At 39.7% G+C, this 14,329-nt stretch overlaps 1 protein-coding gene across 4 annotated transcripts in view; it reads right to left on the reverse strand.

Moving 5' to 3' along the window:
* LOC149318479 (SH3 and PX domain-containing protein 2A-like) overlaps positions 1 to 14,329 on the reverse strand; it is a 335,649-nt gene that overhangs the window by 39,647 nt on the left and 281,673 nt on the right. For 2 of the 4 annotated variants that reach the window (XM_089509805.1, XM_089509804.1), the window contains 2 exons: positions 7,694 to 7,807; positions 4,049 to 4,132 (listed from right to left, as the gene is read on the reverse strand). In XM_089509805.1, coding sequence (XP_089365931.1) covers positions 4,049 to 4,132; positions 7,694 to 7,807 — 198 coding nt within the window. The remainder of the gene's footprint in view (positions 1 to 4,048; positions 4,133 to 7,693; positions 7,808 to 14,329) is intronic. The other 2 variants (XM_089509806.1, XM_089509807.1) reach the window with 1 other exon arrangement.

Here is a 14,329-nt window from a genome sequence, read left to right on the forward strand (position 1 = left end):
TTTCTGTGACACAAAAAAGCTGAGGCATGGAAAGGCTATCCACATATATAATTTATGCCTCCATATCAGCTATGGAACATCATTGCGTGATCTTGGGCTGCTTTGAAAGACTGGGGACAAAGACATGCAGTTTGGGGAATTATCCAATTAAGGCAAAGCAAAATGGCTCTAATCCTATATTTTCCAAACCACAGAAGAATTCTCTTTAAAAATACTTTCCCTTCAGTCAGCAGTCTCTTCACGCCATCTCCTCTCTTCCCCTTTCCTCTCCACTCCCGCTTTAAAAACTCTTTTGGGATAAAGTAATTCTATTCTTAGGAGTGAAAGGTCCTCCAAAGATGATCTAATATTAATATTTTAGACCTATTCCTTGTAAGACAAATCTTCTGGTTAGTCTTACAATAGTCTCTGGTTTATGGTTTGCCTTTGTATCAATTTTTCCTTCAGTGGCATTCTTGGCGCACTGAGTTTCCAAATGGCAATAAACCAGTACCTTCAATCCTCACATGGATGCAGTATCTGTGATACTAATATCCTAAGGATGTGCAAGAGCCAAGGTAACTTACAAATTTCAAAACAGTCAGGGAGACTTAAGTTTTTCATTTTTTAAAAAAATCTGCCCTATGCTTCACTCATCTCACTTGATGTACACTCCAGGTTTGACAAGCAAACAAAAGAGCGCTCCTATGAAGTAATAAAGCATAAACAAGCACTCCTGTTCCCAGGAAGGTTTATGATTTTTTCCAGCTATTTCTGATAAGATGTGGGAAAGAGGGAGGAAAGGCAAATTTTCTACAAGGAGCTCACTTCAATACAGGAAATGGCATGTAACCGGCACACATGCATTTCTCTGTAAAAGGAGATGTCTGCTCCACTGTGTATAACTATTGGTTATATTCCCATGGGATTTATTAACTGCAAAATGTGTTGTTCTAATATGCACAAAATACACCCAGATCATACAGACTAGTTCATAGCAAGACATGCTATTCCTGAAAAGATCAGTTTTGTGTGTCATCTGGTGTAACATGGTTTTGATGAGACTAGTGATGTGGATTAAAAAACATGATTACGCTGTATTTCTTTCTGCTGCAAATTCTAGGGCCTAACATTGGTAATCAAAACCCCATTAAAAGATCAGCTTCAAGAGAATGCACACAACAACATTATCTAACTTGGGGGTCAGGTGGGAACTGTGCAAGAACTGGGGACCCATGGGTCTGGGTGCACTGAAAGTGACATCATGTCACATCTTGGCTATCATTTGGATTTTGGTGTACAGCTGAAAAAACAGACATGGTACTTGTGTGGGAAGGCAGACAACAGTGTTTTTGTCTGCTTTGTGAGTATTTTGTTATGGTTCTTAGGCAAAAATTGAGCCAAAAAGTTGCCAAAATTGGGAGTGGTGCTTAATGTGCCACAAAAGTGGGGTTTGGGAATTACACGTGGCTCACAGGCTGCACTTCATCCTCCTTTGCTCTAACTAGACTTGATGGTGAAGATAGCAATTGGTACATTTTGTATGGGTCCACTGGATTCATCCCAAAGGCAGAAATGTTTGAATTTCATTCCCAAGCTGAGAAAAGGGTGTTGTTACTGTGTGCCTTCAACTCTGATATAAAGTGATCCTATCACAGAGTTTTTTTGACAAGATTTTTTCAGAGAGGGTTTACCATTGACTTTATCTGAGGTAGAGAGAGTGTGATTTGCCCAAGGTTACACAATGGGATTCCATAGCTGAAAGGAGATTTGAGCCAGTCCTAGTACAACATGCAATCACTTCACCATGTTGGTTCTCTGTGAGCATGCAATCTTGCTTAGATTCCAAAGGCTACCAAGAATTTTTATCCACATAGCATGCAGTTTCTGACCACAATGCTCATCTCTAAGATACCATAAACTGTTAATCATAGGTGCATTACAGACCGCTGGATTGCGGCGGTCTGCTCCCGCCGCCGGTTGCTGCGTCCGGGAACCGCAGCAGCCAAACGGCGCGGTTCCCGGACGCAGCAAAGAAGGAGCGCGAAAATCGCACTCCTTCTTGCAGCCCGGAAGAGACGCCGCGAGGCGCTAGTCGCGCACTTGCGGCATCACTTCTGCCGCGCGGCGTGCGGATGCAGAGCATCCGTTACGTCAAAATGGCAGCGGCCATGTGGAACGGCCGCCACCATTTGTTACGGACTCAGTCCGTGCTAGGGTTAGGGGCATCTGGAAGAGAAGCCCCTTTCTAACCCTAGCACAAACTGAGTCCGTCCTAGGGTGCTTGTTTGTAACGGGCCATAAAATCCTAGAGTTGGAAGAGACCACAAGGGCCATCCAGTCCAACCCCATTCTGCTATGCAGGAATTCAAGCACCCTGAACAGATATCCATCCAGTCTCTGTTTGAAAACCTCCAAAGAAGGAGACACCACCACTCTCGGAAGGAGTGTGTTCCACTGTTGAACAGCCCTTATTGTCAGGAAGTTCCTCCTAATGTTGAGGTGGAATCTCTTTTCCTGTAGCTTGCATCCATTATTCCGGGTCCAATTCTCCGGAGCAGCAGAAAACAAGCTTGCTCCATCCTCAATATTACATCCTTTCAAATATTTAAACAAGGCTATCATGTAACCTCTTAACCATCTCTTCTCCAAGCTAAACATACCCAGCTCTCTAAGTCTCTCTGCATATGGCATGGTTTCCAGACCCTTCACCAATTTGGTTGTCCTTCTCTGGACATGCTCCAGCTTGTCATCATCCTTTTTAAATTGTGGTGCTCAGAACTGGACACAGTATTTCAGGTGAGGTGTGATCAAAGCAGACTAGAGTAGTACTATTACTTCCCTTGATCTAGATACTATACTTCTATTGATACAGCCTAGAATCACATTGGCCTTTTTAGCTGTCGCATCACACTATTTATTCATGTTCAACTGGTTGTCTGCTAGGACTCCTATATACCTTTCACACGTAGTCCTGTTAAGCCAGGTGGCTGCCATCCTATATCTATGCATTTCATTATTGCCCTAAGTGCAGTCCCTTACATTTCTCTGTGCTGAAATTCATTCTGTTAGCTTTGGCCCAGCTTTCTAGTCTATTCAGGTCATTTTGAATTTTGAATTTTGATCCTGTCCTCTGGGGTATTTGCTACTCCCCCTAATTTGGTGTCATCTGCAAATTTGATAAGCATGCCCTCTAATCTTTCAGCTAAAACAATCTCCATTTTAAAAATGGATGTTTTCAGCATTCCTTTGTTCAACAACCCTTATCCCTTGACTTAATTTCTGAACACACAGAATCTACCTGTTTTCCAGTCTCTCCCAAAATTGGATCCTCAGATGTTCTGGTTCTCACATCCAATCATCCTTAACTAACATGACCAAATGCTAGGGAAGATTGGTGCTGTAACCCAACAATTCTAGGGGCACTGAATGTTAGGAAAGGCTGTTTTTCTATCCCCTTTTCTCTCCCTGCAAAAAGAAAACAGCTCAGATTCTTCATGTGCCTTTGTAAAGTAGATAACACATTCTTTTCTCTTCCCTGGAAAAGCCTAATCCACCAAACACAGGTAACAAACCATTTAACAAATCTCTCTCTTAAGCCGATGTGTTCAAGTGTAGGGATTTTGCATTCCATTTTATTGGAGTTTCAAAGTGACACAAACTAGCTTTTCTGTGAAAATACAGTAGTGATTCTAGCACATGGCTTCCTAAAAATGTTACCTTTGTATGATTGAATGAAGTACTGGTATTTTTTTTTCAGATAATCAAAATGGCTTTTTCCTGCTTTTTTCTTTTATATGAAGAATTATCAGATGTAAATGAACTGCTTATGAAAGCACACATGTGCACTATTGTTTGCCATTGGCTCCCATCTTGACATACCTCACAAGTAACATATAAATGCTATCTAACACTGCTATACACAACCTTGTTTCTGTTACAAAGAAAACAAGACCTAGTCAAAAGTGACACACTTGCCAGCCATTCTTAGCAATGCTGAGTAGCAAGCGAAGCAGCAGCAACCAGAATATGTGCCCTTTAAGGGACTGTGTCCCAGAAAGCAATTCACCTCGACTCTGCTGCCTGTTGACCATCCCTCCCAGTGTCCATCGCCGATCCAAGCGCCTCAGGTGAGCTTTGCGTCTCTTAGAAACTATTGTGAAAAATGGATGAAAACATAAAAGAGAAAAGAAAGAAAATAAAATGTGATGGATGGATGAAGAACAAAACTCAACAAAACTATGATAATCACAAGGGTTGCTCCTATGTTAGCAAGAATGGGATAAGCTTTGCAAGATATAATAGATAGGTTAAACTACTTGGGACTCATACATGTGAACAGGGTTTCCAATAATCCATTTAGTCGACATCAGTAACATTAGCTAACTATAAAAGACTACATGTATGCAGAATTTTGGGAGCATCAATGACCACAAAATCCAACAGAGATGAAAAATATAATTGTGATTCTCTGAAGATGCCAGCCACAGATGCTGGCGAAACGTCAGGAATTCTTCTAGAACATGGCCACATAGCCTGAAAAACCCACCAAAAAACCCTACAATTGTGGCTTTTTCTATACAGCTGGCTTTTTGTGACTTTAGAACTCCAAAGCATTTGCCAAGGTTGCAGCCTGTTACACAAATAATTCTGTAGAAACAGGGTGGAAAAACCTTTTTTAAAACCTTTACATCCAAACCCACAATTGGCCTTGCCTGTGCCAAAAGGCACTTACAAAGACTTACTGTGATGAAACAGAATTTTAGATATTCACATTGAAGGTAAGATGTAAATACTGCATTGACAGTAATTCAGAACTGATTAACATTAAGTGAATATTATAAAATTAATTCACTATGGTAACTGTAAGTAACAAGTTAGTAACACATTACTTTCCAATGCAAAAAATAATAATAAAATAAATAATAATCAAGTTCAGTTACTAAAAATTGTTAAAAATGGCTCAAACCTGACTTAATTGCTCAAAAAAGTAACATATTATAGTCGCACAAAATGGTGATCTCAGCATGTTAATGTCATTGCACCAAAAATAATTAAAAAATCATTGTTAAACATTGAATTATGGCTAATTAGCTTTTTCACAGATTAAGTCTGAGCTCTATGATACCAGTGGGTACCATTGGAGCATGAGCATTGGAAAACTACTTAGAAATATGGAAATCCCATCCATTAAAATGGTAATTTAAACATTCAGGGATATAATGAGAATGGCTGTAAGCGATTTTAGGAAGGAATGAACTGTGACAAAAATTAATAGTTATATTGAATTTGATGTGCACTTTTAACTTTGAAGCCAACTTTCTCATTTTTTAAAAAAGTTCAAAGGATTCAAAAAGTTAACAAAAAGTTAGGTCAAAGCTGATGATCTCCTACTTGATACACAGTGATTCAGTAGATTGTAAACAACAAAGGATGGTGGTTAAAATAGCTGTGCACAGAGGATACATTAGTTTTATGGTAGTAGTCTTGCAGTGATATTCATAAGTAAGACCTGAAACTGATGGGCAGGACAGTGCGGCTTCTGGCCACTTCGAAGGCAGATGCCACACACCGCTAGAGTGGCTGAAAGCCACATGGAGAGTGCACACAGACGGGAAAAGACAGCTGAAAAAGGAGCAGTGAAAAGCTGCTCCTTGCCGGCGGCCCATTCAAGCTCATGGCAGTGGCTGGTTTTGGGACGGTAGCATCTAGTTGCTACAGTCCCATGCCAATTGGGGTCCGACTGGTGCTGCAGCAGCCAGAGGCCACTACAAGCTGCACTGCAGAAGTAATCTAGTTTGATACCACTTTAAGTCCCATGGCACAATGCTATGGAATTCTGGGAACTGTAGTAAGATATTTAGACTTCTCTGTCATAGAGCTCTGGATCCACAATAAACTACAATTCCCAGAATTCCATATCATTGAGCCATGGCAGTTAGAGTGGTGTCAAACTGGATTATTTCTACAGTGTAGATGCAGTCTGAGATAATGTTTCAAATACTGCTAAGTATGCTTACTGCTAAACTAAAGTCCACTAGCTAAGATGTCATGGAAAGGGAAGAACCTTTCATTTTGCACTGCTAGTCTTCTATCAGTTAAAGAAGTGAAAGAATTGCTGTGGGAAGTATGTAGATGTACTTACAAAAAGAAATGCTGAGCCATAAGCAATGGGCCAAATTTTTACATTTGACTGGTTTATTTTTTGTTCCTAATTCCAACCACCTTACACTACTTAGGCCTTTTTGTTTGCATTCAAAATTCCTCTAACGTGCAAAATATGGCTGCCTCTTTTGTCCTGCCAGCCAATGTAACCTTCCTTTATCATCTGAGTCATGTTCTCAGTTGGACATAGACCAAGATTGATCCCTCCCTCCTTTCTCTTTGACTGCAAATGTAGCTGAGTAACAGAATACACAATTCATTACTAAATTAAATGGTGATGGAGGTAGGATAGTGCTAACGCACACAGTATCAGCTACTGGTGCGTCTTCTCTTTTAATATTACAAAGGTTTCACTTTTTAGATGTAAAGATAGTTCAGCCATCTGGAGTATGTTAGGGTGCCACAGCTTGCACTGGGGACCCTAACGCTACTTGATGTGGTAAGTTTCCTTTCAACAATCCTCAAGAGTTTTCTATATCACTTGTTCTGTGCCTGAAGGAACTGCTGTACATTTCCACTCCTGAGGTAGAGGTGGTTTCCATACAGCCTTGGGGTGGAAGGGGATACTCTGTAATTATGACATGTATCCATAACATCAAGTTTTATAATTTCATTCAAGCAACTGCATTAGAGCGTCAGAGGTGTAGTGCTTCAAATCCTCAATCAAAGAACATTTCTCAGGATGTTTGTATAAAAGTACACACGTTACATTCCATTGTAACTCTTCTGTGTTGACATGAATTTTTTATTTGGCACTAAGCCAGGCATCCTCAGTAAGACAGAGGGGAGCCACAATGTTGTACCCAACTCTGTTGTAGAACAGCATTCTCGGTGCATAGTTATTAGATAATGAAGTACCAATAATGGAATGACTCAATAAGAAAGAACTGTGATACGAGAGAATGAGTTCACTTTGTACTAACCAAAACAGGGCTGCTGAAGGCAACATCATTTGGAGAGAGACTATATGCTGGGTTTAATAGCAATATTAGACAAAAATACTTGTCAACTGTGGGGGAGGGGGCAAAATAACAGCAACAAGGTATTAAAAATATATGCAATAATTATGCAAGTCTACACATAAAAGATGAAGGGGTTCAAAATAATGAGAATTTTCTCTTTATTTCCAATCTTCTATGAGAGATTTAAGAGAAAATAGACATTTAGCTGCAGTTTTAAGTCCCTTATAAATAATCATGGATGCATTATTACACAAATAGCCAAAGTATCACTGTCCACAAGTTGCTAGAAATCTGTCACTATTATCACAAAGACTTAACATTTCATAATACACTTTATAATTATACAGTGATGTATATAAATAGTGAGCATTCTTTCCATATCTTCTATTATTACCTGAGTTCTAGCCCTGGATGACATTAACAATATTTTACTCTTCCAATTTTGTTTTAACAATGGCTGCCACTAGATAGCCCTCTAGTCTTTGTGTTGATGTTTAGCACATGACTGACTGCTGATTCTAATAGGGCACAGGTCAGTTTTAACAATGTTTTCTTTCTAAAAACAATTACCCCTGAAGTGCTCTTACCTTCCCCTCCTTTGGACATGTTAATTTCAGAATCATCTCTAATTCCACTTTGGGATTCCAGGTATGTGGCAGGAACCCAACCTTGTTCTTCTGATGTGCTTACAAACCACCAACCTGTACAGATTAAGCAGAAAAGGGTCATCATTTTAGACAGAAAGACAAAGGCACCCATGAAAATGCTGCCCTATTGTTTTCTAGTTCTCCAACATCAGTGTTTATCCCTTCTTTGATAAAACTAAATGTGCATTTCAGCAAGGGCTGTAACAAGATGCTGGAGTGTACCACACATGAACAAGATAAGATCCTCAAGTGTTAAAGTTACCAACCATGCCACAATAGTTCTGATTATTATGTGTGAATCTGAAAGTTGGACAGTGGAGAAAACCGAAAGGAAAAAAGAATCACTTTATCTGAAATGTGCTGCCGGAGGATAACAGACAAATCAGTGTATAGCAGAGCAAATCAAGCCTGAACTCTCACCAAAATGACTAAGGCTGTCATACCTTGAACATATCACAAAACAATATGACCCATTAGAAAAGAAAGTAATACTTGGTAAGTTGAAGGCAGAAGGAAAAGAGAAAGACTTCATTATAGATGGATTGACTCAAATCAAGGAGGTCATGGCCCTGAGTTTGCAAAACTTGAGTGAGGCTGTTAATTAACAGAGTGATTTGGAGTTACTCATAGAGTTGCCATGTAAACCGCACATAACAACGAAACCCCACTTACCTAAGAGCTCTGAAGGAAAAGAGATCATTTTCAGCAGTTTGGTGAAGGTAGAGGTACAAGTATGTGTGAGACAGATAAGTTTTCATCTTCCTATCCCATACTGAGGCTGCCCCTGCCATGCTCTTTAGTGTTATAGGGCTCAGGTTCAGGATTGGTTGCCAAAACCCAATGCAAGCATCTAACTTCTACATGGCAGTAGAGACTGGGGAAGAGAAGTCTCTAAAGGGGAAAGCAAATCTTTTGCATTCCCTTTCCATGAAACAGGAACTTTTAGGACTGCAAATTTTAAATAAAGTATATATTGTTGAAAACAAAAAGTGTCAAAACCTCATCTTTGCCTCAAGGAAATATGGCATTCCTGGTAAACATTACTGTTAGTTATATTAACTATTCACAAATGCTTCATATTAGGTTATCCCACAAAGCATTGAGCAACTGAGGGGCCACAAGTTATTTACTCCCACTCTCTACCCATATTTGCAACCCATACATTTCAATAGAATTATATTCCAGACTTTGCCATTCTAACCTACCTACCACTGGGAAGTCCCACCAAGTTCAACAGGGCTTACTTTAAAGTAAGTAGGCAGAACTACAGCGTAAGTGTCTAAGAATGGTGGGAGACCTCTAGGATATTCCAAATACAGATTGTTGTTTTTCTTAAATTGCCATCAAGTCAACTTCAAGTGATGGCAATGCTATGAATGAAAGACCTCCAAGTCACCCTGTTATCAACAGCCCTGCTCTGGTCCTACAAATTCCATGGTTCCTTCAGTGAGTATATCAACCTGTAAAGCAGTCTTTGTTTCTTACTGCCTTCCACCTTAGCAGGCATTTTATTTTCTAATGAGTCATGTCTTCTTATGATATATCCAAAGTATGACAGTCTCAGTTTAATCAACTTGGTTTCTAGGGAAAGTTCAGACTTGACCCATTGAATGCTGATATAAGTACTAATGTTTGTGGGGAAGATTTCTTTTCACAATGATTCCACAAGACATACATCCAACATAGTAATATTAATAGTGTAACAATATACATACATGTAATTAAGAGATCACTGTATTTCCCCCACCTCCAAAAGCTATTTTTGTTTTACAGATTTATTAAACAATTGAGTGATTTGATTTTTTTCTATCTTTCCCACCCAAGTGCTCCAAAGATATCTTATTTATATCTATCTATCTATCTATCTATCTATCTATCTATCTATCTAGTCTCCCCTAAGGCTGCATTACTATTGGTATTCTGCAAAACACATTTTAACATAACAATGACACCTGTAAAAACCATACTTAACAATGGCTGGAGGCTATCATAACCTGATTAAGTCAATCCTTTTTTTTCAGTTTCATGTTTTAAAGAAATGCAACACATCTTTATGAATCCTACAGTATAAATATACAGTATTTCATGTAAAGTTCCCATTTCGGTTGAAATTGACAGACTGCAAAGCTACTTCTTCAGATAATTTTTTCTGTTATGCAAACATCAAAAATGATACTTGGCCTCATAACTACGTTATTTACTGAGAGAAAGAAACAAACTGATATATTGCCTTTTACAAACAATACCTTATTATTGTCTTTCAGTACTAAATACAAGTTACATACTTTTACTATTAGCTAGTATTCTATAATAGTAAAAACATGTAACTACTACTATTGGCTATCGCTCTCTACAGAGCCAGTTTGGGGTAGTGGTTTGAGCGTTGGACTACAACTCTGAAGACCAGGGTTCAATTCCCAGCTCGGCCATGGAGACCCACTGGGTGACCTTGGGCAAGTCACACAAAGATTGAAAGAATCAGCTGAAGCAGCAACTAAGGAAGTTGGAGGGCAACAGAACAACAACTGGGGTGCTGAAGAGATGAACAAGGTAAAACCTAAAACACATTTCTGTGTGTGAAGGGGAAAGGATGCTGGGATAAGCCCTTAGGCTCAAAATCTTTGGTTAACTGCATGCTCACAATGAACCTGATCTGATTTCTAGGTCTGTGAAGACTTTGCATTTCTTCAGTGAAGAAGAAAGGACATTCTCCATATGTTCAGTAGATATTCGCAGCCTATCTTCCAAGAGTCAATCCTAGTATGACAAACAGACTCTTGGTGAGCTATCCTTAGTTTTACCACAAGTTAAGTCACGACATGAAGAATTTGCCTATAAATAAGAAGATGGGAAAGAACTACTGGAAGGAAAATGAAGAGAGAAACAAGAAGAAGCCAATTGTGCAGAGGGGAACAGTGCATGTACATTGCCCTAGACAATAATAATAACAACAACAACAACAATAAATAAAATTTATTTATATCCCACCTCTCTACAAAATGCAATCCAGGCGGCTTACAAGATTAAAATATACAGTCCGAACCCTCAACCCACTCACCCCTTAAAATACAATTAAATAATGTAGAATTTAAAACATAAAACATACTTAAAAACAATACGGTAACTGTGGTGAAGTCATGTCAGCAGTTAGATTTTCTTTCTGATAGCCAGAGAACTATTCAGGAAAAGCCTGCTGGATGAGATCTGTCTTTATAGCTCTTTTAAAGCTGTTCAGAGTGGTAATATGACAGATCTCGTCCGGCAGGCCATTCCATAATCTGGGTGCAGTAGCTGAGAAGGTCCTCTGGGAGGTCGCAGACAGCCTTGTTTTACAAGGCTGTAACAGATTTTTCCCTGAGGATCTAAGGCCCGTTACAGACCGCCTAAAAGCGGCGGTCTGCCGGCGCTGCTGGTTTCTCCGCGAGGGAGTTGCAGCAGCCAAACCGCGCAGCTCCCGCGCAGAGCAAATAAGAAGCCCCAAAATGGCGCTTCTTCCCACGGCGCAGTTATGACGCCGCGAGGCGCCAATGGCGCACTCGCGACATCATAAGCGCCACACGATGTGTGGACGCTATGCGTCTGACATGTAATAATGGCGGCGCCTGTGTGTATAGGGCGCCGCAATTATTACGCCCCCGTCATGTGATAGGAGTGAGGCCAGTGTGGACGCTAGGTCCCCAGCCAACCCCTATCACATGATGGGGGCGCCTCAAGAGCCCGTGTGTAACGGGCCTAAGTGTGCAGGGAGAATTATATGGAAAGAGGCGGTCCCAAAGATAGGTTGGGCCCAAGCCATTGAGGGCTTTAAAGGTGATAACCAACACCTTGTACTGGGCCCGGACACTGATGGGCAGCCAGTGAAGTGATCTTAAGATCAGTGTTATATGGTCTCTTCTGGATGTACCAGAGACCAGTCTGGCTGCCATGTTTTGAACTAATTGAAGTTTCCGGACCAAACATGAGGGTAGCCCCATGTAGAGTGCATTGCAGAAATCAAGACGTGAGGTTACCAGCGCATGTACTATGGTCCCAAGGTCCCTAACTTCCAGCTAGACATTGGGTCAGGACTTAAGATCTGTAAAAGGAGTAGAAGTACTGGGATGTACATTTTGTAGGGATTGTGTGCATATGTGCTTTCAAGAATGAATTTCCCAGGATTTTCTCATGCAAGTAATACTCAGAGGTGTTTTGCCAGTTCCTTCCTCTGAAATCTAGCCTAAAGCACCTGGTACTGATAGGCAGTTTCCTATCCAGGTCATTTAGGCCACCTACAAGCAAATATGGATAGCACTGCACTGTAAGAGTGTGGAGAATAAAGTGGTTGTACTTGCTCAGTAGTAGGCCAAAAGCACTCTGCACACAGTATACTGAGAATCAAACTGTTATTTCAACCTAAGTTGTAGAATTCAAAGACATAGCTATATTAATTTGTAGAATCAATATGTAGAGAGATCTTGTGGCACATTTGAGACTAACTGAAAGAAAGAAGTTGACAGCATGAGCTTTTGAAGGCTAAAGTCTATTTCCTCAGATGCATTTTGTAAAGAATTCACAACTTAAAAATTCTCTGTATGGATTAACCTGACTGTACTTTGGTCAGTCACTTATTGTTCCTTCCATATAAAGTGCCTCAGTGTCCCCTACTTACAAAATAAGACCAATGTCTTCTTCATGACATAAATACAACATAGCTCATAGCTGTGTACATCTTTCCGTTTGTGGTTTGTTTCAGTGTTTTTGTCATCTGAATGTGCTCTTATGTACCTTTAATCCTCATTCACTCTATGGGATACCTTTAAATCTGCATCATGCTGACTTCCCCCACTCTTTGTGAAGCCACACAACTGGGCTGCTCATCTCTAGCCTTTTGTGTACCCAATTTCACACAAAAATGTCTTTATTTTATTTTGCAAAGGTTATTATGGTTCTGCCAAGTCCAAAATTAAGGGTGTCTGTGTACATAAAAGTAAAATACTCTCAAAGAGCTTAAGATTGTAATGGAAGACACTGCTAAACCATTAAGTAGTCTGATCCTCCTGTTTCTTTACTGTTCCAAAAGGAACCAAAAATAAAACAAAGCTCCCAGATGACACCACAGCCATTGCTTAGCACCATTTTATCTTTGCCCCAAGAGGCACAGATTTCCATTTTCTGCCCCAAGAGTGATTTGGAAAACATTGCTTCACAGTATTCCCAGTCAGAGAATTTAAATTTAGCTACACTTTCACACAGTAGGAGGGAGATTCTCCTGCCATGACGTTCGCCCATGGCATCTGGCTGTGCTAAACAACAATAAAAAGAAAACCAATGGAGCCAACTCATTTCCAAAATGTGCAGATAGGCTCATGCTGAAAATGAAGAATTGTTAATGGCAGGAAAAGAGAGGAGGTACAGTGAACTCCACATGCATTTGTAATTATGGCACAGAAGTAAACAGACCAGAAGCTGATACACATCTGATCTTAATTGGATGGAAACAGTCCTATGAATTCTTCTTCAGAAGCAAATGTTAGCATGAGTGAAAAGGGCTGCACTATAAAGTTAACACTCTAGTAAAAGCCATGAACTTTGAAGCATTTTATTTCACCCTGAACTTTGGTTTTGTGCACTAGTATTCCACAAAATGAAAAAGCTGGAATAGACCTAAAGGCCCTTTCAACGTGGATCAAAGCAGACAAATATAGCTTAAACAGTCATGCCAAACAAAATCATTCCATACTCATCTAGAGGAAGGCAAAAATAGTCAAATCAAACATGACCCATTAGGAAATTTTATCTTGGCTACAATAAATTGCCTAACACACACTAGAAAATACACATACGTGTGTGTCTGTGTGATAGAGAGAGAGAGAGAGAAAGAAAGAATATTTACCTATATAACCAATGCTTAACACCATTTCTTAAAACACATTGGACTGCTGTTCAGAGGTCTGAGCAGAAATAATCCTTAAGCATCTATTGTCAGAGGTAGCTTAAACATGTGCAATAATTTAGAGTATGGCTTTAAATAAATGCAAAGGAGGATATGAAAAGGATGGCATGAACATATATGTCATAAGGGACGCAGACACACTTGACAGAACTAAAAGCTACAAGAGAAAACTCACATCTTCCCCTAATATTAGGGAATGAGCTCAACCAAAGACTACTGTACTTGATAATTCACCTTTATAGCCAAACTGTACATTTACCTTTACCTTACATTATATTAAAGATACATTTAGCACCTATGCTTTCCCATCTCTGTGTCACAGCTCAGTTTTATTGGGGCACTTCTCCTGTGCTGGACAAAGTGACTATTTTCCTCCCTATTATTATTATTATTATTATTATTATTATTATTATTATTATTATTAACCTTTATTTATAAAGCGCTGTAAATTTACACAGCGCTGTACATACAGTCTTTTTAACTGGACAGTTCCCTGCCCTCAGGCTTACAATCTTAAAAAGACACGACACAAAGGGAGTGGTGGTGGGGAAGGGGCCTCTCTAGTAGGATAATACATATAAAATACATAGCAATACGGGAAATGATTCAATAAAACAGACAACAAAAGAACGTCAAGTAGCAAG

Source organism: Sceloporus occidentalis, unplaced genomic scaffold (genome assembly GCF_023333645.1).
Source record: "Sceloporus occidentalis isolate IW3139 unplaced genomic scaffold, rSceOcc1.0.p SCAF_2, whole genome shotgun sequence".
In the NCBI taxonomy this organism is placed as follows: domain Eukaryota; kingdom Metazoa; phylum Chordata; class Lepidosauria; order Squamata; family Phrynosomatidae; genus Sceloporus; species Sceloporus occidentalis.